General features: G+C 38.3%; 1 protein-coding gene across 1 annotated transcript in view; it reads left to right on the top strand.

Moving 5' to 3' along the window:
- Nucleotides 1–27,870, top strand: part of CSMD3 (CUB and Sushi multiple domains 3) — a 669,496-nt gene that overhangs the window by 344,877 nt on the left and 296,749 nt on the right. The window contains exon 11 of the mRNA XM_087706764.1: nucleotides 3,353–3,474. Coding sequence (XP_087562890.1) covers nucleotides 3,353–3,474 — 122 coding nt within the window. The remainder of the gene's footprint in view (nucleotides 1–3,352; nucleotides 3,475–27,870) is intronic.

A 27,870-nucleotide genomic window follows, 5' to 3' on the forward strand; every position in this document is an offset into this window, starting at 1 on the left:
CAACTTCTGAAGGCAAGCCATTTTACTAATTAATTGTTTTCACTCTCAGGAAATATATCCTTAGTTTTAGGTTGGTTCTTTCCATTGCTTCTTGTCCTGGCTTCTAGTGCTTTGGAAAATAGGTTGATCCCCTCTTCTTTGTGGAAGCCACTCAAATACTGGAACCAGTGATGAGTTGCTAATTTTTTTTTACTACCAGTTCTGCGCATGCGCAGAAGTATCCGGGAGATGGGCAGAGTCTCCTGTCACCGTTACTACCAGTTCTGCCAATCAGGCCAATCAGGGAGCAACCCACCTCTTATTGGAACACTACTATCATGTTATTACTAGTCCTTCTTCTCACTAGATTAGACATACCCAATTAATGCAACCATTCTTCATATGTTTTAGCCTCCAGACCTCTAATCATTTTTGTTGCTCTAGTAGATGTTCTAGTAGAATGGCTGAAGGAAAGTAACTTCATGCAATTATTTGGAAATGTTTATCTTTTGATTCATAAGTATATGTATTGCCACTACCTTGTTGCTTTAATACCTTTTTTTTCCTTTGAAAATTGTATCCTTTTCTGAAACTTTCTTATGTCTGTTTCTTTCATTTAGTGAAGGAACACTGGGCCTCATTTTATAGTTATGTTCTTTATGCAGTCTAATTATGTTGCAGAATAACTACTACAAGCTCCCCCCTAAAATCAGCTAGAAACATCAACACCATCTTTCATTTATCTCACTCAATACCTGTGCAAGAGTCTTCTTGCACTTTTGCTGTATTATACTTTTGCTATTTTGACTCCCTCTGCACTCTTTTTTTTTAAACAAAAAGAAATGTTAAAACATTTGATCTAATGCAAGAGAATCAGAATAATTTATGCTTAGGTTTTATATAAATCTGTATCTGCTTACCCTAACACGAGTTTCATTATTATATTTTTGGTGCTTAATCTCTGAATTCATACAATGTATTTTTTCCTTAATTAAAACCTGTCGTTTCTCCATAATATAGCAGATGGCAGTGACAAAAGTGATTATGGGACATGACTTTTGAATATATTACTTCATAAAACGTCTTAAATGCTTTATAAATAGCAACAGCTGTCAGATATACATATGGGAAAAAAAGATTTTTCAGAAGAATATCTGAGTTTCCACTGTTGAATTTGGAATGAAATTATAGTACAAAGGTGTTCTATGAAACTTTTAAAATCTGTATTTCTTCTCAATATTGTTCTTTAAAAAATTTATTGGGCTCAAGTGTTAGTTGCATGCACCATTAAGCACAAAAGCATGAACATAAAGCATCTTCCGTTCTCTGGCAGTAGTAAGCTACTTTTGAATAGTTTTCTTTTTTTTAAATGTAAAATATAATATATAGTAGTTAGTAGGGTTATCTGCATATCATTTTAAATGTTTTCTTACTAGTTCACTGACAATCTTATTGTTTACCAAATTTCTCCGTCCCTTGCAGTTTAAAGGGGCAGCACAGTGGCTCACTGGTTAAGATGCTTGGCTTATTGGCTAGAAACTGGCAGCCCAGGTTCAAGACCTGAACACCACTCGATGGGGTGAACTCCCATCTTCTGCCAACCTAGCAGTTTGAAACGATGCAAATGCAAGTAGATAAATAGGTACCACTTTGATGGGAAGGTAACAGAGCTTCATGATATCATGTCTTTGACTTTCAATGGCCTAGATACTGAGATGAGCACTGCCAACTATAGTCGGCAATGGCTAGCAAAGTGAAATCTGCAAGGACTCCTTGCATTTTAAAGCATATACTTAAGACATATTAAACACTTAGCTGGCCTGTTTCAATGTCTGGTTTCTCAGTCTTCTCCACATTAGGTTTCTACTTTTACAGCAGTTACATCATTCTCACATGTCTATGTTCCTAAATTTAAGCCATTAATTGGATAATCCCATTACAATCTTTTTAGTTATTTATTGTATTGCAAGAGGTCTCAAAATATTTCACTTTTAGTCTCAATACCAAGGACATTGCTGTACATATTTGTGAATCTTGATGGTTTATGGAATCAGTTGGAAAGGATCATTTAGGTTATTGACTCCAAACTTTCACATCTCTCACTAGTGGACAATCACTTAAATATGAGCCAGCAGTGTGTAACAGCAGTCAAAAAACCCAATGCAATCCTAGGTGCATTAACAGAGGGACAGAATCAAGATCACATAAAGCACCAGTACTGCTTTATACAGCCTTAATAAGACACTTACTTAGAATACCAATTCCAGTTTTGGTCACCATATTATAAAATAAAAAGATGTAGAAAGTCTGAAAAAGTGCAGAAAAGAGCAACACACGTGATTAGTAGTCCAATGGCTGAGACATACTGTATGAAGAACAATTGCAGGAACTGGATTTGTCTAGTCTAGTGAAATAAAGGACTAAGGGTGACATGATAGCAGTGTTCCAATATATGAGGCGTGCCACAAAGAAGAGGGGGGTCGATCTATTTTCCAAAGCACCAGAAAGCAAGCCAAAAAGCAATGGATGGAAACTAATCAAGGAAAGAAGCAACCTAGAACTAAGGATAAATTTCCTAACAGGGAGAACAATGGAATGAATGGCTTGCCTTCAAAAGTTATGGATGCTCCACCACTGGAGGTTTTTAAAGAGAGACTGGAGAGTCAACTGTCTGAAATGGTATAGGGTCTCCTGATTGAGCAGGGGATTGAACAAAAGACCCCCTAGGTCCCTTCCAACTCTGTTATTGTATTCTGTTATCTTCTGTTCTGCTCATCTTCTCTTGCTTCTAGAATTCATCAGTATACATAGTCATAAACCTAGTCACAAATAAATGTATATTGATAAATGAATTCATGTAAATCCTCCATGACTTCACTCCATATAATTAACAGTTCTATAATTGGATTATATAGATAAATATATGAATAACACTTATTTTCCTTGAGTCTCTTTTGATTCAAAATGTGCCAAGTGGCACAAATAAGGTTTTGTTATAAACTTATATTGTATTTTTTTAGCCATAGTCATTCTAACTTATACAAAAAAAAATTCTTCATTCTTCCCACCCTATCCTACTTCAAGGAGAAGCATATTTTGAAGAGAGAGAAAAAGTCATGGGGAAAATATATGGATATTGCTTTTATACATAGCGTAAGAAATGTGTTTTATTGTGAAAGCATCTCTCCAATAGATAAGATACTATTTGAGTAAATCCTGATGAATCCATGATTGGATCTTCACAATTAGAATCTGAACTTCACCTTGCCCAATTGTGCAACTCATTAAACATTTTAAGGTCCGTGAGATGAATGCAAAGAAAAATGTAATTACGACCTAATTTGGAATATAACATTGATTGTTTCTTTTGCAGTCAAGACATGTGGATCTAATCTTCAAGGACCAGGTGGCACATTCACATCCCCCAATTTTCCTTTCCAGTATGACAGTAATGCTCAGTGTGTTTGGGTTATCACAGCCATCAATCCAAATAAGGTAAGTTTACCCGTGAGAGTGTTTTAAGCACCAGTATCAAATGATAAATTAGAAAATCGATAAGAAGTCAGAAAGAAAGTTAGAAAGATTAGTTCATTTGAGACAATGTGTGTGGGCATTGGAGCGGTGCAGTGTTTTGGATTTAAAGAAAAAGGATACTTCAGAGTACTGATATAACATCGATTGGCAATTGATTAAAGCAACTGCATCTTTCCCCATAATTACCCTTTTACCCTCCACAACTACTGGATAATGTATGGAAAAAAGAATGTGCTTGGTTTTATGAAGCTACCAAAAGAAAAAAGAAAAAAAAATGGCCAAGTTGTCTTGGACAAACTTGAGATTGATGCAGACAATAAGATCTGCAATTACAAGCTTGAGAGCCTTTTTTTTTTTTTTTTGATGTACTGTAAATCCTGAGGCAGCAATAAGTGCTTGCCATTTCTTCAAAGAGGAAGCATATTCAAACAGATTTAAAAAAAAAAAAAAAAAGAAAGCTGCAATCATGCCAAGTTCTGCAAGTTGCTAGCCAGGAGAGTTTGAAGTCAGAAATCAGAAATCAAGACACTCTATAGGTCGGGTGCAGAGGTGAGTTCCTACCAGTTCGTACCTATTCGGTAGAAACGGTTCATCAAATCTACCGAACTGGTTAGGAGAGGTTCCACCAGTGGACCCAGAAAGCAGGCCACACCTACAGAAGAGGTTCCAAACATATTTGAAACCCACCACTGGTCGGGTGCTAGAACGTTTCACAAATGACTGTCCAAAAACCAAGGAAAAGGTCTCATTAGAAGACAAGGAGAAGGAGGTACTTGAAGTACTGTGTCCCAGGAAGACAGGTCTGGGACATGAGAATTGCTTCAAAAAAGGAGATCTGAACAATGCTCTTGAATAGCCAGAATCTATGTTCTTCTTACAGGTGTTAATAATCATTCCTCTTAAGGAGCTGGGCCAGCTTTCACTGCTTAGCCTTTTTTAACCTGACAGTGTGATAAAGTATGATTTAGGGCTTGGCACTTTCACAAGGTCAGACTGTGAGATTTTACTATCAGAATCTACAGCCTCCTGTATTAACTCAGACCCATCACTTACAAGTGTATGACAAATCTCTTGAACTACAAGCCACAACAACCTCTTAGTCAGGATCCACATTAAGGAGTCAGAAACATCCTTATCACATGCACACTAAATATGATTTGAAGTATCTGTGTCCCTTCAGATGCAAGCCATCACTTGTTCAAATATTTGACAGACATTATGATAAACATATGTGGAATTCTGCAGGAATTCATGGTGGAATATAGTAAGATATCACTCTTTTTATGGAATTATCTTTGGTCTACCTTCTTTAGCATATCACTAGAAGTAGTAATTTTCCAATAATAGACACATATATTAAAGTTATTAACCCATATTAGATTTGTTTTGTTTTGTTTTGCTTTAGATTTATTCTGGCATAATTCCATAAAATAATCATTTTATAATGTTCTATATGTTTGTTCTATATTTGGCTGAGGGATGAAATCAGAATTATATAGAGAAACAAAATGGATAGCAAAATGTTCTCTCTCTCTATGTTGATATTTTTAATTGCAACAATTTCTTTTCAGTTGGCTGAGATGAAAAAAAAGTACTGTAACACACACAAAAAATCCCACTACATTTATGTATTTAAAAGAAAACAGAAAACATAAAATGAGTACATGAAAGAACATTCATTAATTAAAAAGTGACAAAGATGATTGAATATGATCTGAAGAGTGATTATTCTCAATTAGAAAATAAATTAGATATAATCAATGCATCTATTTACTATTCTTATATAAACATGTGCTTCTCATATCATTCTCATAAGAACCGTAGTGGCACAGTGGTTTGAATACAGTACTGCAGGCTACTTCTGCTGACTGCTGGCTGTCTGCAATACGGCAGTTCGAATCTCACCAGGCTCAAGGTTGACTCAGCTTTCCATCCTTCTGAGATCGGTAAAATGAGGATCCAGATTGTTGGGAGCAATATGATGACTCTGTAAATCATTTAGAGAAGGCTGTAAAGCACTGTGAAGTGGTATATAAATCTAAGTGCTATTGATATTGCTATCATAGCTTTTAGCCTGTATGAATCTCAATGCTAAATTACAATTCAAAATGTATCATTAAAGGTGTTTATTTTTGATATTTCAGTTAATATGGGAAGATAACATTTGCTATTGAATCAACATTCATAGGCACAGGCATGTTGCAATTTTGTATTTTTTCACCCCAACCAGCAATTGTGTGCTCCATCCCATCAGAGATCTCACTTGATTTCTTTTACTGTGCTGTTATTGCTTACAGTCCTCTTATTTCCCTTTTTTCCCCCTTCCATTGTTTCTGAAACACTTGTTCAATTTTTGTCTCAAACTACTATAATGTTCATTAGAGTTTCTTATAGATTTTGACTTGGAAAAACATATTTTCAAATGGGATATTTGAAACAGGAACACTATTGATATCTTATCATGGGGGAATGTGTAAAGTGGTAGTTACTTGTTCTCAGTCCAACAACCCTCAAAAGTGCTGTCAATTTGAAATCCTGGAAGAAAAACAGGATATAATATGAATCTAGTAGAAGTATCTGTAGACAAATAAATAGGAACAATGTCCTACAAAATATCTTCTTTGAGAAATTATTTTAGGGAACAGAAACATTATTTCTTGCATGGTTTTTGTAATTTAAATATAATTATCAGAAACATCATATTTATTTTAGAAATAATCTCCATTGCAGTCACTATATATTTCTTATCAGTAAGTCCAACAACATTCGTAGGCATTGGAAAGAAATACGGATCAAATTACACTTTAACTGTTTCTTGCAATAAAATCATATAATACAAATTGCATTATTTTTTTACTATGTCTCCAATTGTTTTTGACACAGCTGTTTGAAAAATAAAATAATAAAATAAAATAGTAAAATAAAATAAAATGAGATGTCCTAAGCTGAACTTATGATTTCCAAGATAGTCTTTTCAAGGAACATAGGACTGCATTTATTTAATAAAACCAGTTTGATATGTATTCTTCTGAATCTATATATTTCCATAGCATTTTCAAAAGAGAAATCACTGTAGCCAACACTTATGGAGGAAGTTTGAGATAACCTTCTTCTGTCTTGAAGGCACCTACATTTCTTGGCTAGGGTGAAGTGACTCGGCTCTTGCCCTTGATAAAGCAAATCACACTACCTCAACAATACAAATAATGAAATGAATAAGTTGTTTCAAAGCCTAATAAAAAAAAAGTTATGTTTCAATTAATTTTAAAGACACAAGTGATTGTCCATTAATTTTCAGTGTGGTTTAGTTTGTACTTTAGCATAAATTCAAATGACTTTATTATGACCTTTGGCACATAACTTTTTGAATGAGTATTGAATGACTGTAATTGTCAGTTTGCATAAAGAATTCTACTTAGATTCTTTCCCCACCCAAAAAAATAATATCCCTTTGTGTTGTATTGTAGTTAATGTAACAGTGAGGTCCATTGGTAGTATAATTAAAAGTTAATAATCACAAAACTAATTATTTTATTTTGCATTGTTTATACCTTATTTAACTCAATTTAACATTTATTCTATTAACCTGATTTGTACTCTTTTTTTTTCTCGTCAGCAAATATTTTGATCATGGAGTAATTACTTACAATGCTGAAAATTCATGCTTAATTAAGAAAAAGCTACAAATTTCTTGTATCCTCAATTGTTTTATTCAAAGTCAAATTGAGTTTAATATAAAAAGCCATCAACATATTAGTACAATAATTCTAGCAATATTAATAAATGAGAAAAATAATCTCATGCAAATAGAATATTTTTCTTTTATTTATTTTTTTCTGTTAGAAAATGGGATAATCTTAGGTGGAATTAATGAATCCTCCAATTACAGTTGCAAGTTGTAAATGAGTCACTATGTAACTGAACCTGATTTATGACCTGCTTTGCAACAGTCATTAAGTGAACCCATTGTTTTGTATGGGCTGGATTTTGCTGGAAAAAGAAAGTAAATCCCATTGAAAATCAGAGTTACATGACCATGGAACATTGCAAATGTTCGTAAAAGCTGGCCAGTTGGTGAGTGCCCAAAATCCAGTAACATGGTCATGGGGATATTATATATGATGGGGGAAAATAGCTTTTTTTTTTTTTTTTTTTGCTGGGGGTGGGCTCATCATAACTTTGAACTGTCACTAAGTAACTGGTTATATGTCAAGGCCAACTGTATGGTTCTCTTAGCTTTTTGCATATGTACTGTATATATCCATCAACATTGTTCATGATTGTATGTATGTATGTATGTATGTATGTATGTATGCATGCATGCATGCATGCATGAATGCATGCATGCATGCATACAATCATGAACAATGCCAATGGATGGGAAAGTAAAGAAGCAGAAGAAACCAAAAATAATTTCTTGAGGCAATAACACTTAGATTATATACCGCTTCATAGTGCTTTACAGCCCTCTCTAAGTGGTTTACAGTGTCAACATATTATCCCAACCTCATTTTACTGACCTCAGAAGGATGGAAGGCTGAGTCAATCTCAAGCTGGTTAGGCTTGAACTGCTGGTAATTGGCAGTCAGCAGAAGTAGCCTGCAGTACTGATTTCTGCCAAGCATTGGAAAAATACACCATACCATTCTGATTAGAAAGCTAATTTAATTATGATTTTGGTGGTTTCCTGCAACGTTACTCAAATAGACCTCCTAAGTTAGTTACCACCAAACTGGAATGACTTCAAGTGGGATGCCACATGTTTCATTCTTTCCACTTTTTAATTTCTTTTTTTTATTAATCTTGTAGATAAGAAAGGAAGAAAACACTGATCAAATCAGCAGATATTTGCAGAACGGGCTGAGTTTACACTAGAAAATAGTGCACAGTTACAAAATAAGAACCAGGCTGAAAATTAGAGAATTGATTTAAAAGAAAGAAATGCTTCCCTGGATAAATCATTTATTGGAGGAAAGATCAGGAAAAGAAAAGATGATCCAAGCTTGGTAAAAGTTTTCATGAAAAGAGTTATTGGAATAGTAGTTGGCCACAAGCTAAGTATTAGACTCTGAAGTGAGACAGCTAAGAAAAGATAAATACATATTTAGCAGAGTGAACAGAAATGTAGTTTCCAAATAAGTGATTAATTCTCTTCTGTATTGGTGAGATTCAAACTTGTGTACAGGGCAGAGATGGTATTCAGCCGGTTCGCACTGGTTCATGCAAACTGGTGGTGGCCATTTCTCCAAGGTTGGAAAACCAGTAGCCCAGTTGCTGTTTGCTCATCCTGCCCATCCAAGCCCCATATATGCCTTTGCCATGCGGCCCAGCCCCCAGCTAAGCGAAACCCACCACTGGTACAGAGATCATTTACGCCAAACTAAGACAGTTTGAAAATAAAGGCAATAAATTTGATCAGGAAATTGGAAACTTTTTTGCGAGGAGAGTTTTAAGGAATTGGGTATGTTTAGCCTTGGGGGTAGGGGAAGAGAAATATAAATAGCATTCATCCAGGTGCCTGAAGGGATACTTGAATATTTATTTTATTGTATCCTGCCAAATCAATCAGGGCTTTCAGCAATTGGCAGCAATCCAATGACACATAGAACCAGCTAAAACATCCACAGGGAACATCATTAAAATTACAATTATAAACTGTTTAGAATAAAAATGATAACCATGATTATAATGAAAGAAAATAAATAATTGTTAAACCAGGAGGATCCCACCACTTCTTAAATACCTATAAGCCTTATATATACTTATATATCATCCATAGTACTTTACAGCATTCTCTGTGCAGGTTACAATGTATAATAGATACAAAGCATATTATCCCAATAATCTGTGCCATTTTACTCATCTCGGAAAGATTGAGGGCTGACTCAACTTGAGGCCTGTTAGGATCAAACTCCAGGCTGTGAGCAGAGTTAGCCTGCAATACTGCATTGGAACTTCTGTACCACCAGGGCTCCTGATACTTAAGCTGATACGTAAAGGGCCGATACTTAAACTCTGCCTTCTGCTAGTTTAAAACACCATTTTATTTTCCTGTGTGGCCCTGTATGAGACAAAAAGTTCACCTTCCATGTATAACCTCCATATTTCTGCTCTGATAATTTCTTGTGATTGATTCCTGACAACTGGTACAGAGAATCCAATAATAAACTATTTGAAGTTAAGGTCAAAAACACAATTTAGGAAAGTTTAAAGTGCAAATTGTTTTTTTTTTTTTTTTTTTTTTTTGCGAAGTAGAGAGTGGAACTTGAATTTTATAAGTATGACCTTGATGGACAAGAGGAAGAGTTGTTGCCTGGGGAATGGTCAAATAAAAGAAAGTGCCTGCCACTGCTTACCTAGCAAAGAAAGAAACTTGAAAAAAATTGCCTTAAAATATCAGAGGGAATATTGGGATAAAAGGGATAGTTGGAATTTATGCCTTCACATTTTCAACATTATTTTATTATTTTAATCAGGGGGTGGGCTGCATTAGGTTTGCCCGGGTCTGGGCGATCCTCTAGTGAAGATTCTGTGCAGTTCAGAGAACCCCCAAATCCTTCTCTTGGCTGGCCCCTCCCATCCCTCCCAGGAGTCTCAACACTGCTCATTTTGGATGCCGGCTAAATGCAGGGTCCACGCGGGGGGCTCAGGGAGGGCAAAGAATGGGCCTCCTGGAGGATCTATCAGTCCAGAAATAGGCCCATTTCCGGCTACTAGGGAGCCTCTGGAGCCCATGGAGAATGAAAAACGGGCCTTCCAGAAGGCCGGAAACAGGCCCATTTCTGGAGAGCCTCCAGAGCCCAAGAAGGGCGAAATTGCCCCACCGCCATGGTGCAGGAGGTCAACTAGGCCACGCCCACCCAGCAACCGGGCAGAGAACCTGTTGCTAAAAATTTTGAAGCCCACCCCTGCTTTCAATGTAGCCTTACAATAGAGTAGAATTAGCTCATCTGGTCATATTTTCTTTCTGGTACCTGGGAAAATTGATTTTGAAGCAGTTGGCAGAACATGGACATTAACTTTCTTAGAGTTTTCCAGTCCAAGTTCCCTCTTGGTCCCGCTAACATTTCCACTTGCTAAGAATTGCTGGAGGATTGGGCAAAATCAAAGAGAAATAAAAATAAAAGGTTAAAACGACACTGAGTCATTAAGAACAGGGAATAAATATAATGAACAGCACAGAATCAAACAGCAAAGACTAATTTCAAAATGAAAATGGGTACAGTGAACAAAAAGTGATTTAAGGAAAGCTTGACAGTTTGAAATATAGATGTGAGCTGCTGTTAGCATTCTAGGCTAATCAGATATTAAGTTGCAAATATTTAAACCTATCCCAGGCTTTGCTGAGCTAATGCTGTGAATAACACATTGTGGAAGAACATTTTTTCTAGAAAGGGAAATTTTAATCTGAAAGTAAGAGCTGCTGCAAATAAATTGTCCACATGGTGGCAGTTGTAGAAGAAGAAGGTCGAAGAGTAAGTATTATAACCACAATTGATCATATTAAATTCCCTCTCTTTCCATTTTCACATAACTTTATCCAAATATTAAAATATATTATTTTTATCTGTATTCAGACTGCACTTAGGGAAGTTATATAATACAACAAAGTATGATTGTAGGAAGGAAAAAAAATAATTTATGAACTAAAATAAAAACTTATATCAATAAGACCATGTGGAGTAGATTTATGGTATATGCATAAGAAGGATCCATATTATGTTTGGCCTTATTAGCAAGTAAACGAGATTAGATAAGCATCAGGGCAGAAATGAATTGTATAGAATATATTAGCTATAAGGAGATTTAGCTAATACATTCTAACATTTGAATAAAGTTATTATGTGAAAATGGAAAGAGAAGGAATTTAATATGATTAATTATGAGTATATTATTAAACAAGTTAGCCAAATCATGCAAAATAGCTCCACAAGAGGGTAAGGAAAGTATGTATTAGAGGCAGTTTTTAATTGTATTTTATCATTTTAACCTACTGGTTATTAAAGATAGGATACATTTACTTTTTTGAAAAGGGAGGTGATAATCAGTACCCCATCACCTGTATAAATTTAAATAAAGCCTTATGCTATGAAAAGTCTAGTTCATATATGTCTTCAGCTTTTGAGTATATTAGCCATTAATAATGCCTGGTTTTTGAAGATGTGTGAAATATGGAATCAGCTTTGCATTGAACATGAATGTCTTTTTCTTAAAAAAAATAATGCAATTTCAGTGTTTTGTGATCATGCATATCTGGCTTCTATTGTGGGCAAAGCAGTGGTGGGCTGCAGGTGGTACGCCCCAGTACGGGCGTACCGGTGCTGCCCGGAGCACCGGGTACCGTTCCATTCCGGTACCCACCTACCTGAGCTCCTTACCTGTGTTTGAGCTCTTCGGCACTTCCGCGCACACGCACGGAGTGCATGGAGCGCACATTGCCTGTGGGATACTCCGCCAAGCAGCTGGAGTGTCCCGGAAGCGTCACAAAGGTAAGGATACATGTGCATGCTGCACGTGTGTGTACACGTACTGCACTCATTCATGTACATCCAGAACCCACCACTGTTGGGTTTTAGTCACCACCTAACGGCTGTGACCAGGGGGGCATTCGCCCAGGTTCGCCTGGTGCGCCAGTTGCGACCCTTCCTGAATCGGGAGGCTCTCACAACAGTCACTCGGGCCCTAGTGATCTCTAGGCTGGAATACTGCAATGTGCTCTACATGGGGCTGCCCTTGAAGAGCATCCGGCGACTTCAGCTAGTGCAGAACGCAGCCGCGCGAGTGATTGCGGGTGCTCCTCGATTCACCCGCATAACACCTATCCTCCGCGAGCTGCGCTGGCTACCTGTCGATCTCCGGATGCGCTTCAAGGTGCTACTAATCACCCATAAAGCCCTTCATGGCAGTGGATCTGGATACTTGAGAGACCGCCTTCTGCCAATTACATCCCTGCGACCAATAAGATCTCATAGGTTAGGACTCCTCCGTATTCCATCGGCCAGCCAGTGTCGGCTGGCAACTACGAGGAGGAGGGCCTTTTCAGCAGTAGCCCCGGCCCTTTGGAACGAGCTCCCTGTAGAGATCCGCACCCTCTCCACCGTCCAAGCCTTCCGCACAGCCTTGAAGAACTGGCTCGCCCGTCAGGCCTGGGGATAAGGATAGTCCCCTCCCGAATGATGAATGTATGTTGTTTACCATTTTAGTATTTGTCTCTATTCTGTTGTCTGTATCCTCCCCCCTCCCTAGTTTATGTGAGCCGCCCTGAGTCCCCTCAGGGAAAAGGGCGGCCTACAAATTCCAATAAACTAAAACTATTAGTCTCCAGTCCCCTAATCATCTTTGTTGCTCTTCTCTGCACTCTTTCTAGAGTCTCCACATCTTTTTTACATCGTGGCAACCAAAACTGAATGCAGTATTCCAAGTGTAACCTTACCAAGGCATTATAAAGTGGTATTAACACTTCACGTGATTTTGATTCTATCCCTCTGTTTATGTAGCCTAGAACTGTGTTGGCTTTTTTCGCAGCTGCTGCACATTGCTGGCTCATATTTAAATGGTTGTCCACTAGGATTCCAGGATCCCTCTCACAGTTACTACTATTGAGGAACGTTCCACCTATATTGTACCTGTGCATTTCGTTTTTCTTGCCTAAATGCCTTACTCTTTCACCATTGAATTTTATTTTATTAGATAGTGCCCAATGTTCAAGTTTGTCAAGATCCTTCTGTATCTTTAGCCTATCTTTTGGAGTGTTGGCTATTCCTGCCAGTTTGGTGTCATCTGCAATTTTGATGAGTTCCCCATTTATTCCCTCATCCAAATCATTGATGAAGATGTTGAAGAGTACTGTGCCTAAAACAGAGCCTTGGGGTACCTTAGAGCATTGGAGTTTTGTGGGGAAGCTTTATAGAAAACTAAGAGAATCAGAATAAACATGAAGAGAGAATTCAAATCTTTCTTTGCTGCTAATCTAGGGGAAAAAATAGCCAATCTAGGGGGGGGGGGGAATCTGTCTTTTAAAAATAGAATTTGTATTGGGAGAAAGTTAACACTGGTTCCATAACTTAATCTTCTTTTTCTATCACTAATTTCATTCATTCAACAATACACAACTGATGTTTTTTGGGAAAAAAACCATTGCCAAATATATGTAGTCTGAATTGTAATTTGGCCCTAAAACGAATAGCATCTTTCTTACCCAGCTATGGCTAAGATGATATCTGAGCTGAAGTGGTCTCAGGAGCATTGATGGGCTGTTTCAGAAAAGTCAAGATGGCAGCTTGACTGCATGATTAAACCCTGCCTCCTTTTATGTGGGTCTATTTTATTTTATTTTTTAGATATATATTTTTTTCTTCTGGCCTCATTTTATAAGTAACTGAAAGCAACAAAGTTATATAATATTCCTTCTTCCTATTTTTCCTACAACAAGCTGTGAGGTGGATTAGGCTGAAAGAGAGTGACTGGCTCAAAGGTACCCAGCCAACTCCTCTACCAAAATTGGGACTATAATTCACAGTATCCTAATGATATGCTCCAGGTCACCCATCCATTTTTCATGCCTAGGACTAGAACTCGTAGTTTTTTGCTTTACACCACACTCACTTGATTTCTTTGGCCCTTCCATATAGATATTCTGCCTCATCCTTCATACCAAGAGATCATCACCAAATTACTGCTGAGTTCTTGTGCTCTAGATCCCTTCCAGTCAGGATTTAGGCCTGGCTACAGCACGGAAACCACTTTGGTCGCATTGATCGATGATCTCTGGAGAGCCAGGGATGGAGGTCATGCCTCCGTCCTAGTGCTCCTTGACATCTCAGCAGCCTTCGATACCATCGACCATGGTATCCTTCTGCGACGACGAGATAATTCGACGGCACGGGATAAAATACCATCAGTATGCGGATGATACGCAGCTGTATCTGTCCGCCTCGTGCCAACTCAATGAAGCGGTTGACGTGATGTGCCAGTGCCTCGAGGCTGTTAGGGACTGGATGGGGCTTAACAAGCTTGTACTCAATCCAGATAAGACCGAGTGGCTGGTGTGTTTCCCTCCTACTAATTGGCCAAGTGTTCCATCTCTTAGGCTGGGGGGTCAAACAGTATGCCCCTCAGACAGGGTTCGCAATTTGGGAGTCCTCCTGGACCCACAGCTGACTCTTGAACACCACTGGTCGGCTGTGACCAGGGGGGCATTTGCCCAGGTTCGCCTGGTGCACCAGTTGTGTCCCTACCTGAACCGGGAGGCCCTCACTACAGTCACTCGTGCCCTTGTGACCTCTAGACTGGACTACTGCAACGTGCTCTACATGGGGCAGCCCTTGAAGAGTATTTGGAGACTTCAGCTTGTCCAGAATGCAGCCGCGTGAGCGATCGTGGGTGTACCTCGGTTCACCCACGTAACACCTATCCTCCGCGAGCTGCACTGGCTGCCTATTGGTCTCCGGATACGCTTCAAGGCGCTAGTCGTTACTTATAAAGCCCTTCATGGTATTGGACCTGGGTACTTGAGAGACCGCCTGCTGCCAATTACCTCCACTAGACCGATTAGATCCCACAGATTAGGCCTCATCCGAATCCCATCTGCCGGCCAGTGTCGACTGGCGACTACCCAGAGGAGAGCCTTCTCTGTGGCTGCTCCGACCCTCTGGAACGAACTCCCCGTGGAGATTCGAACCCTCACCACCCTCCAGGCCTTCCGCAAAGCCCTTAAAACCTGGTTGTTCCGACAGGCCTGGGGCTAAAGAGCCGTTGCCCCCGTCTCGAATGGTATGACTGTTGTGAGTTTTAAATTACATATTGTTATGTTGTTGTTTTTAAATCTTTTGTCTGTATCTCCCTCCCCGGTTCAGGTTGTGAGCCGCCCTGAGTCCCCTTCGGGGGAAAAGGGCGGCATAGAAATTTAATAAACTGAACTGAACTGAACTGCACTTGCATAACCAGAGTACAATTGCTTATTTTTTCAAGTTCTGTTTTATTTGTTTGCTTGTTAGTTGTACCATATTTGGGGGGAAAAAAGAAGCAGAATTGAAGCTAATTTAACAGACTATCAAGCCTGCAGGTCTGTTCCTTGAAAATGACACTAGAAAGTTTCTAAAGGGTTTATTTCCTTTTTAAGCCCTGTTTCCAGTTATTTTTATTTGTGTGTCAAGTGTTTCAGATACCTGTTCTTGATGAAAGCCAATTTCTCAAGAAATGTTCTGCTGAGCAGCACTTTAAGATATGATTGTCTTGTGGTAAATACTTAGATAATGGCCACAATGACTTCTCTGACTTTCATATCCGCTTGTAAGAAATAAAGCAAATGCTCAGTTGGGAAGGGAAATTCATGAAGGTCAGATACGTACAACTGAGAGCTGTAAGGAATGAAAGTATTAGGGAAGTCAGCACACACTGCAAAGTTCAGGAGACACTTTTCTGTAAAGTACCCCCAGAGATCTGTCAGATGGATAGAACAAGGAGCATTTGTTTGTTAGTTTAATGCACTTTATGCCATTGTTTCTCAAAATGGATTATAATCAGTGTCTTTAAAATGCAATAATAAATGTAGAAAGTCAGAACAATGTAACACTCTAGCTTTATAAAATGGAGAAAATAAAGCAAAACTATTCACCATTCATTACAAGAAGAACTGCATAGTAGGTCTTCAGCAGACATCTAAAAGGGATTTAGTTTATTTATTTATTGGATTTATGTGCTACCCATCTTATCCAGGGGCGGCACCAGTGGTGGGTTCCACTGGTACGCCCCGGTACGGGCATATTGGTGGCAGCTGGGAGCAGCAGCCACCGTACCGGAATGGTGTTTTGGAGGGCCCACTGCCCACCCGCATTCCTTACCTGTATTTAAGCCAACCAGGCCATTTGTGCATGCACTGCAGTGTACGGCACCTGCGCGACCTCCACTGAGCAGCTGGAGCATCGCAGGGCAATGGGTGCGCATGCGTGTGCAGCGAACATGCCCAGGTGGACACCCATCCCCATCACAACATACCGGTTGTGATGGGATCTGGAACCCATCACTGGGCAGCATGGTGGATTAGTGGTTAAGACACTGCACTTGTTGGCTGGAAAGCCGGAAGCCCAGATTCAAGAACTGAATGCCATGTAACGGGTGAGCTCCCATTCTCATCCCAGCTTCTGTCAATCTAGCAGTTTGAAAGCAAGCCCTTGTGAGTAAATAAATAGGTACTGTTTTGGTAGGAAAGTAACAGTGCTCCTTGATGGCATGCTGGCCACATGACTGCGGAAATATCTTCAGACAGTGCTGGCTTACAATGGCCTTGAAATGGAGATGAGCACCATCCACTACAGTTAGCAATGAATGGCGGAGTAAAATCTGCAGGGGATTCCATTCCATCCAGAGGTGACTCTGGGCATCTTACAAACATTATAGTAGTAACAGACTGCCCAATAATTTCAGTATTATTCTAGAATAAAGATACTATCACTGAGAAGATCTATCTGCAATAAATAGCTGCATGCAACAAAACCTTGCCTGGAGACCTTGTCAATCAACCAGGAGTATACAGGTCATATTAGACTTATGTCCAGCTGTTGCTTAGCAACTGCTCCCCGCTATGACAGACCTACCTGTGGGCCACCTACAACTTGACTTCAAAGTTCTGACAGTCACTCACACCTTGCAGCCACATGACTGAGCTGAGACAACACAGCTACATTTACAGTCATCTGTAGTGTCCCCTGATCATATGATTGCATTTTATGATTACTTTGCAAAAAACTAGAAGTTAGTTATCCAACAAAATTGGCCCCATTGAAAACCATGGGTGCACAACATCTGCTTAACTAATGCTGAAAAAAAAGTTGTAAAATTGGGTCAGTCATTTATGATTTATGACTTAAAATTGTAACAGGCAGGCTCCATTATTGTTGCATGTTGAGGACTGCCTGTAACTTAAGATCTGCCTTGTATTCTTATTCCAGTTTTTAAAAATTAAATATCCTATCTATCATTGATAGATAGATGGATGTCAATTCTTCTATTCTGTCCATACTTCTAAACATATGATCATTTCCGGAGGGGATTTCAAATAAATAATCCTTGTGGATCTAGACTCAGTTAAATTTAAATGACACTTACCTTAGATCGATTCCAAGCATGAATACATCTGGATCCAACCCATTATCCCATGATTGTAGTTTTTTTAAAAAAATGGCACAGCATGCATACATTATTCCTGGTGCTGGATATATACATATATATTTTAACAGCAAGTGAAGCTATTGTATGAGTGCAGAAATTAAACATACTTCCTTTACTTGTTTGATATGAACATCTTAGTTCTGATAACATTTTATAATGTTTGAATAGTGAAAAGCCTGGGAGGGAAAGTGTAGAAACATGAAGATCTGTATTTTATTAATATTTTTGGTCACAATCAACTATTTTCCAAACTCATATGGAATATGAAGGCAATAAATCACAACAATATACTATTTGTTAAATTCTTACTGCCGAAAATAGTTCTAGTGATATCCTGTAATTTACAAGTCTTTAAAATTCATTTTCCTTTATTCCTGTATGCTTTCTTTCATCTATTTTACTCCCATGTCTTGTGACCTTATACCATAACAATGTACTGGCTTTAAAATCTTTTCTAAGATGTCACTGAAAGGTTCTTGATATCTTATGACATTTGAAAATGGCCTCATATTTTCTTGAAGAGAAAGAATGTATTTATATGTCAAACTAAGTCTGGTTTGCATTGAACTCAACTCATTGTGGATGTGGCCATGTAGTTTTCTTGGCAGCTGTCACAGCTTTTCCCCAGCAAGGTAAGGTAGAATCCAATTAAAGACACAGAATTATCCTGGGATTTCAGGAGTCAGTTATTGTAAAAAAAAAAAAAAAATGAATAAAATAAAAGCTAAGGATTCATTCTGAAATGATGCCAGCGACTTCTGGATAAGTCCTTTTTATAGCAACCAATCATGAAATGCCTTGCATCTATTTTTCCACCATTCTGTGTAAAACATTAGTACAGATAGTCCTAGACTTACAATCTTTCAAAGTTACTATGGCACTGACAAAAGTGACTTATGACCAGTTTTTATAGCTACAACCATTGCAGTATCCCCATGGTCACATGATCAAAATGCAGGTGCTAAGCAAGTGGAATGTATTTATAACAGTATTACTGTCCTACGATCGGGTAAAGCAAGCAAAGTCAATGGGGAAAGCCAGATTCACTTAACAATTGCATTATTCACTTAATAGCTTCAATGATTCACTTAACAACTGTGGCAATAAAAGGTTGTAAATTGGAGCTCAACTCACTTAACAACTGTTTTATTTAGCAATGGAAATATTTGGACTCAGTTATGGTCGTAAGAAGGGGTGGGTTCTGGCAACCATTACTGGTGGTTCACTCATAGGAGCGCAGCACATACACGCTTGATGTGCGGTGTGCGCACATGCATAGTACAATAACACCCAAAAACAAGATGGTGCCGCCTATGGCGCTGCTGGGAGAACCAGTTCAGGGGCATGGCAGGCCTAGGTCTCTGCCGGTTCCAGCGAACCAGTCCACCCAACCAGGCTGAACCGGTAGGAACCCACCACTGGTCATAAGGCTTCTCTCTGTACAACTTATCTTAAGGAGTATAAAGTTTCAATCTGTTAATTGTTTTTGGTCACATCCTAATTTAATATAAGTTTGTTAACTTTTGACCATGTAAGAAGTAACATAACAACAATGTAGAGATAGTTTGGCATTATACGTTTTCTGTAGTTTCCCCACAGGTTCTTTTTTTTTTCCTGTAGCCTTGTATTCTCCTATTGTCTTCCATTAACTAGTGCCTATTTATCTTCAAGATGAGACAGATTCAGCCAAGTGCTGCCACTTGCTAAGACATGCATTAGTTAATTAAATGCTCCAGGTTTGATTTGGAAGAAGTGCTTCAGAATGGGCAGGAACATAATTGCAGTGCCTGTCTGTGAGTCATAAAAGCAGCTATGTCTTTTCATGACTGTTCATGACTGTTGAGGTCATATATTTCCCCAATTGAACCAATTGAACCCACCGTGTCCCTCCTATAGAGAATCTCACAGTGCCATTTATTTTAAGCGCAAGCCATCAGAAGTAGAAGGTATATTAATGCAAGTCAAATAGTGTGGCATAATCAACTCCACTTAACATGACAAGATGCATGCCTGAACGATCATCACCAGTGGTCATTTTTATGTAAAACTCAGAAAAATGGTTAGAAAGGTCATGCATAAATTATTTAGAAAAAAAATGATCAAATGCCATTTGGGAAAACAATTCCTCTTTTAGTTTTCTGTACTATTTGCCTTCCTAGTCAACTTTATTGTCTTCTCAATACCCACTTCTTGAAGCTTATGTCCATACTGTAGAGCAAGAGTCCCCCACCCCAGGGCTGCAGTCCACTAGTGGGCTGTGGCTTGTTTGGAACTTGCCAGCACATACACATACATGCAGAGCTCAACTTGTGTGAGTTGTGCACAAACACTGGTTCACCACTTACACGGGCTGATTCCCCAGACTGCCAAGCCATAAAGTTTGGGGATTGCTGCTGTAGAGGGATAATTATTTGTCCTTGCCCAGAGGTGATATTCAGCAGGTTCTGATCTGTTCTGAAGAATCGATAGCAGAAATTTTGAGTAGTTCAGAGAACCAGTAAATACCACCTCTGACTGGCCCTGCTCCTATCTATTCTCTGCCTCCCGAGTCCCAGCTGATTGGGAGGAAATGAGGATTTTGCAGTATCCTTCCCCTGTCACGCCCACCAAGTCATGCCCACCAAGCCATGCCCAGAGAACTGGTGGTTAAAAAAAATTAAATCCCAGCATTGTCCTTCTCCCTATTCTCTTCATTCATTGATACCTTGTAGATCTTCATGTTAAAGGAAGAAGAATCAATTTTATTTAAATTTGGGAAGTCCTTTATAGAAATACAATGAGCCACTGCAATCCCGATCATCAATTCACCTCTTTTTTTCCTCTTTCTCTTTCATTGTTTTATATCAGTCTCTTAGACAGAGACAAAGCGGAAAATAATCAACTATAACATTAACTTCCTTCCCTTTGTTTAAAAGGGTAACATTTTCAATATATTGCATTTTTAAAATGAATACAAATAGCAGTTGGATATTGAAGTATAAATAACTCAGTGAACAGTAATATAGAATAACTAAGGCTATGCATTTAGAACATTTGGATAAGGATCTCTGCAGAAGAAAGCATGATGAGAGCAATGCTTTCCTACTCAAGCAGAAAGGAAATGGGGCTATGTGGAATCCCATGACAAGCCCAGTGCCTTTTTCTGAGGGCATTTGGCATTGTGAAAGAAACGGTGGTCTCAAGTGGTTGCTGTCCATGGTATGCTAACCCCCCCTCCCCTCTGAGGAAGTTCCTGAGGAAGATGTGGCTTTTTGCAACTGTTGCCTGGTTATGACACATATGTCAAGTGCTCTGAAAAATGTCCCTACTTCTAAGGCCTCCCTCTCTGATGACCTCAGAAAGGGGCAATGGGAAATAGATGTTCCAGAGAAGAGTACACCCGTTTCAGTGTTTTGGCAATGTCAGTGCAGGAAATTGGCAAGCAGTTCTTTTGTATGTAAAGCTGGAAGGAAATAAAGTTATGGTTTGGCTTTGATCCTCTGCTTTTCCAGGCCAGCAATCTGATGCAAAATATTGTTCTTCATGAGTAAACAGGCCATGTTCGACACCGGTTGAAAATCATTCAACCAACATGAAAATGAAATCTGAGAAAACTCTGAAGACTATGCTTCAATCTTAGAACAAAAGACTGACTACTTCTATTTTTTTTTAACCTACAGTCTTTAATGAATTATTCACTTTAATATTGTAGTGGGTAGAAGGCAAAAACCCTTGTAGGAAATCATCTAAAGCACTTGCTGTTTTGCTTTGTATGAATTTGTCTTAGGCTTGGTCATATGCAGCCAGAATAACAGAGTTAGAAGGGACCTTGGAGTTCTTCTAGTCCCATGTTCAAGCAGGAAACCCTATACCATTTCAGGCAAATGATTGTTCAATTTCTGCTTTAAAGTATTGGAGCACCTGCAGCTTCTGGAGGTGAATTGTTCCACTGATTAATTGTTCTCACTGTCAGGAAAATTCTCCTTAGTTCTAGATTGCTTCTCTCTTGATGAGTTTCTTTCTAGTGCTATTCCTCCTGCATTCAGAATTTAGTCTGTGTCTCTTTCTTAAACTTTCCTGATCTTAGCAATTGCCTGGTCTTGTGATCTGCTTTGTCTACTTTGTTCTGGACATGTAATACTTTGCTTTGCCATGCCTTATAATGATTATGATTTGCCACACAGTCAACCAAATGTTTAGACTGAATGTGGCATTTTTCTCCACCTGCCAAGTCCTTCCCAAGGAGCTGAGATAAGTTGATGGTGCTTTCTGATGGTGCCAGGCTTGGAAGGGAATGAAGGCAGAATAGCAGAGTAGAAAAAGGAGGTGGGAGAGGGAAGCAGATTTGAGTATACCAAAAATGTATAGAAGACTGAATGGCAATATCTCTTTTAAGTGGACATATGCATCAAAGTAGGTTGGTGGATGTGAAGTAAAGAGAAGGCATCAAAGAGTATATTTCACTGTTGTCCAAACTGGTTATAGGCCTCAGAATTCTGTTGCCTCTTAGACCTCCAGAAATGATTATTTCATGCATCCAAAAGGTGGGGGTTTTTTTTGGTTTTTTTTTTTTTTTTTAATGAATGTGACACTATGGGTTGGCTTCACACTGTATTTGGTGAGGTTGAAAAAAAATTCATTAAGGCTTTATGAACAGTTCAAGCAATGTCTTGAGAGACTTGAGAGACCGCCTCCTGCCAATTACCTCCCTTCGACCAATTAGATCGCACAGATTAGGCCTCCTCCGAGTTCCATCCGCCAGTCAGTGCCAACTGGCAACTACGCGGAGGAGAGCCTTCTCAGTAGCAGCTCCGACCCTTTGGAACGATCTCCCCGTGGAGATTCGCACCCTCACCACCGTCCAGACCTTCCGCACAGCCCTTAAGATCTGGCTATCCCATCAGGCCTGGGGATAAAGATCCTAATCTGCCCCACCCGAATGCTGAATGAAAGTTGTGTTTTATCGTTTTATTTTTTTTCACTCACGTATTGTCTTATGTTTTGTCTTGCACTCCCCCTCCCATGAATTGTAAGCCGCCCTGAGTCCCCTCAGGGAAAAGGGCGGCCTATAAATAATAAATAAAATCTAAAAAATGTCACAGCCTAACTAGTTCTACCTATTACATCCTGTCTTGTCCCAACTTCTTTTTAAAGACCAAATTTGGAGATGTGTTTAGTGCAATTGATTTACTTATTAAGCAAATATGCAGTGGTGGGATTCAGCACCTATTCAGGAGAACCAGTTGTTAACTTTCTAAGCAGTTCGGAGAACTGGTTGTTTCCACTTTAAGGAAAGGAATGTGCATAAGGAAACATTCTGGTGTTGTTTCTAGCCTAATCTTTATTGCCCTGCTTACAGAAACTGCCTCTCTGGTTAACTCTTATTACATGATAACAGCTAAGGTGAAGTGTCCATCGACATGTATGATGTTGAGTTGACCATGCCCACACAGTCACATGACAACCAAGCCACGCCTACCCAGCTGGTCATTGGAGCAGAGAACCAGTTGTTAAATTATTTGAATCCACCACTTCAAATATGTTGTGGTTACTGCTCTAAGGAGTAGCCTGCTTTCAGCTCAGAGCTCTAGGAGTGTGCATCAAATGACAACAGAAATACAAATGTTATATTGCTGTATTTGTACATCCTCACAGCAAGGAAGCTAAAGGAGATATTAACAGCTGTAAATGTAATAAAAGAACATTTAAAGGAGGATATGTACATGAAAATTGGTTATGTCTGAATGGCAAAATGAAATATTGGTTAACTACTTTGTAACTGGAAAAAAAATGGCTATTTTTTTAAGCTCTGTAAAATGGTTCCTTCCTTTATTATTCTTTGGCAGCCATGGTTTTGTTCCTATTTACCATTGTAATTTAGGAACAAACCCTGCATGATATTAATGGAATAAAACACTATTAAGGCTTACATAGACCACAGCTATAATTCCATTTGCAGATAACAATGCCTATTAAACTGTCTCCGAGAACAATTATTTATCTCTGGGGTTGCATTCCTGGAACAATAGAATATGTCAGGGTGTCACTTCTAGGTTGGAAGAAATTGTCTAACTTTTTATACAGAAATTCAACATCAGAGATATCTCCTGAAATCTTGCCAGCCTCTACAATGCAATTTTCTTGGTCGTAAAATTCCAAATGATACAGAAGGAGTAGCATGTAATATGAAGCTCTCTGGGTTTATAAAATATTTTGAAATACCAGCTTTATATAAAGTAAAATAAAACTTAAATATAAGAAAAGGTTGGAGTTTTGCTGTTGAGACACTAGAAGTGAGTCCAAGAAAATTCAAGGAACTTTTCCAATCTTTCTTTGATCTCTTCAAATACAGTGAATTTGCCAGTAAAGTGATCACTAGAAAGCATTTGTGGCTCCATTTATTGATATTGCTTTCTCCCCTTGTCTTTATTAATTAACAAAACTTCTGAAAAATGTTTAAATATTATTTTCAATACCCTATATAGAGTATTTATAAAAATTCAAAGAAAAAGCTATCATTAAAAAAAAATGGGATTTTGAGTTTTAAAAAAGAAAATGGGAGCAAAATTGATTTAAGATGAAAGTCCTTCCTTCCCTCCTTCATTTCCTACCTTCCTTCCTTCCTTTTCTTCCTTCCCTCCTTCCTTTTCTTCCTTCCTTCCCTCCTTCCTTTCCTTCCTTCCTTCCTTCCTTTTCAATGTTCTTACATTGCCACACTCCGCAAAGCCTCAATTATTTTCTTTTTTATTTACTTACTGATTCCAAATGTCCCTGAGCAGTTTCTATCAAGCAGCAAAAACATTAAATTACAATCAATCACTTTTACAAGCATAATAAAAACATTGAAGCCATCACTTTATCTAACCATTACTTCCTTCCTTACATTCAGTGTCCCAATGACTAGACTGTAAATAAAGGCCCTCCTAAATAGCCCTATTCTATTGAGTGTCTTCAAGATCAAGAGCAAAGGGGCCTTCTGGATTTACAGCTGAAAACTGATATATGCTACTCTTCAAATATACAAGTTTCTTGCTATTCCACAAATTTGTCTTGGAGGAGGGGAAGACCCTTAGAACCATTATCAAAATATATAAACATTTTGAAAGTTAAAAAAAGCCAACAACGGCTGAATCAGCTATATGGCTGATTGTCATGTTCTAAACATCAGTGAAATATAAACCATCTTCAGCACTGATCAAAGTTTATTTCGTTATTTTGCAGTCAGCCAATCTGTTGCTGGCAAGGCTGGAATTGCTGAACTGTTCCAAGCAGAAGATGGTGATTTTGCCAGGGTTAGCAATAATCAGTGATACAAGTGAATTATCAACCTTTTTTTATTCATATAAATGACTGTATTTATGTGAAGGGAAGACAGCCCCGAGTTTTAAAAGATTCCCACAAAAAATGAAGAATAGAAAGAACTCTCTCTCTCTCTCTCTCTCTCACACACACACACACACACACACACACACACACTCCCTCCCTTCCTCCCTCCCTCTCACCCAAATGAAGGAATGAGCTGATTTTATCTGCATACTGTATATCAACCATCCTCATGCATGGAAACACATTCAATGTTATCATGTCTAACTTTCAGACTTAGATGTCAATATGTCAGTGTCCAATAGCATATTTGGCCATATCTTTTTCATTCAGTAGCTTGTTCTCTTCTCCAGGTTTTTTCCCAACTGACAGGCAATTACTATCAAATACAACCATACCTTTGATCTCAATTTAAATCCAGTGTTAACTTATTGCTAGGTATTCATTAGTGCAGGGGTCAGCAACCTACAGTTTTGGAGCCGCATGTGGCTCTTTCATCGCTCTGCTGTGGCTCCCTGTCACCAGTTGGCTCCACAATTGATAGGGCTTTTGATTAGGACAGGTAAAAGAAAAAGGACGCTGCACTAGGGGTAGACTCTATGGTAGGAGAACTGGATTTTGGTTGGTTCCAGGCTTCTGGTTAGGACCTTTGTGGCTCTTTGAGTGTTTAAGGTTGCCAACCCCTGCATTAGTGCTTTCACACACAGACACACACACACACACATTCATTTGATGCTATCTATAATTGAACGTGTTTGGTGCTGAAATCCTAGCTTCTGCATTAATAATCCTATTTCAACTATTAAGTGTTATTTATAGTTAGCATGCTTTGGTTTATCTGTGTATCAATTTGAAAAAAATAATTTTAAGTATATTGCATGTATTTTATTGATTATGCATTATTATTAAATCAGTGTCATCCTCATAGATTTTTCTTCTGGACAGTCTGTTCTTCAGATATTCAAAAAGTAACCATCATCACTGCAATGGACTCCACCTACCTTGTTGGTCATCCTCTTTTTCTCTGTCCTTCTAACTTTCCCTTTATGTTTTTCACGTAATTTAATAACAACAAACCTGGCCATTTGTGCCTCAAGGAAGAATTCTGCATTGATCATTTGTTTGATATTCTTTTTTTGTTTGTTTGTTTTCTTAGCTATCCGTAACACTGACTGAGCTGAAAAACTTCTCAACACTAAAGTTCAAAGTGTTGGTGCTCTTTTTACCCTGCTTCTTTGAAGTTCAGCTCTCATTTCCATAGAATGTAACAGGGAAAATAATTCCCTGCACACTTCTCATCTTTGAAGGTGTAAAGTTATCACGGCATCTAAAAGAATGATGCATAAACCCTGCGGCTTTGCACCATTAAAAACACAAACATTTTTTTTTTCAAAAAATCCCCCTTTAAATGGTTTTTGTAGTGCAAATGTATCACTTGATACATTATTCGCTTTGCAGATTTCTAGATAATAAGCAAGTAACAGTATGAAAAAACATGCCTGAAGTGTACATATTTTTTATGCCACAATAATCCATTGTTTTTCCTTCTTCCCTTCACTTGCTTTCCTCAGAAGTAGCTATGTAAAAAAAATGTAGCCAAAATCAGATATAGTACTGTTGAGTATTAGGAAGTCCTTAATTTTCACAGTGTGAAATACTTGTAATTATGATTGTATTTTAAATCCATAAAATCTAAGTTAAGTAAATCTACACTGCATTGTTTGAATGTTGCCTCAGCTGCCTAGCAATAAGAGGGCAACTTCACACATGGATAATTACTGTTTGATGACTTGCAGGTGGAAAAAAGTCATATTTATCACTTCAAACTTAATTCATTCTAACAGATGAATTTTAGTTTTCCAAGTGTATGCTCTTCCTTGACAGGCATACCTGCACCAGGCACAATGGGATACAAAATAGTCCTGAATATAAAACCTCCTGAGAGCATTATAGGTAAAATGGAGTAAATATGAAGTAGATCCAGTGGTGGGATTCAGCCAGTTCGCACCACTTTGGGAGAATCGGTTGTTAGGTTTCTGAGCAGTTTGGTGAACTGGTTGTTGGAATAAATCATTAGGGCAGAGAACCCATTGTTAAATTATTTGAATCCCACCACTGAGTAGATCAGTCAAATCCCTTCAAATCTGGATTGTTTCAACCCTTCTCAAATGGTTTAAGCATTTGGAAGAAAACAAGAGATAGCTAGCAAGCGTGGAAAAAATGCTATTGTTTTCTTCTCAGGCTTTTTATAAAAGTAAACTCTACAAAGGAAAGGGACAATTTAAGAAAACACAGTTTGGAAATGAAGGATATAGCTTCAGACCCATGAATGTTTAATTATAACATTGATCATACAGTCAGCCAAATATTTAAGTTTTGTTAAGTTTTGACATTTTTATCCACCTTTTGAGTCCTTTTTGAGGACCTGGGATAGGCAGACATTGTGGTTTGATTGTATTAAATATATTGCCTCAGGATATAAACTATGCCAAGTAAAGCTGCCATTTGCAATTGACTTATGGTGAATTTATCCATGCTGATGCTGTTCAAGTGGTGCTCCAGATGTTTTGGAATTGTACCCAAGGAGCTATCTTTGCTTTCTTTTGCCACAGTCATCTTACTTCTATTTTCAGGTCTTTGGGTATTTTATTATTTTCTTCAGTTCTTTCTCTTCTGATCTGTTGTTTCCAGATGCTATAAAATCCACTGTCCATAATTTTTTTTGTCTTTCTTTTCCACAACTGTTAAATCTGTGGTGTCATATGGAAGGTGCTTGCTTTTCTGTTTGAATTCTAAAGTCCCAAAGCATGTGAGATACTTTATTTTCTACTACTTAGTGTTATTATTTTTCCTTGTCCAAGAAGACATCATGAAACAATAAAAGTA

The sequence above is a fragment of the Thamnophis sirtalis genome, unplaced genomic scaffold (genome assembly GCF_051295495.1).
Source record: "Thamnophis sirtalis isolate CommonGarterSnake01/CBP01778 unplaced genomic scaffold, rThaSir2_p1.2 scaffold_2, whole genome shotgun sequence".
NCBI lineage: Eukaryota > Metazoa > Chordata > Lepidosauria > Squamata > Natricidae > Thamnophis > Thamnophis sirtalis.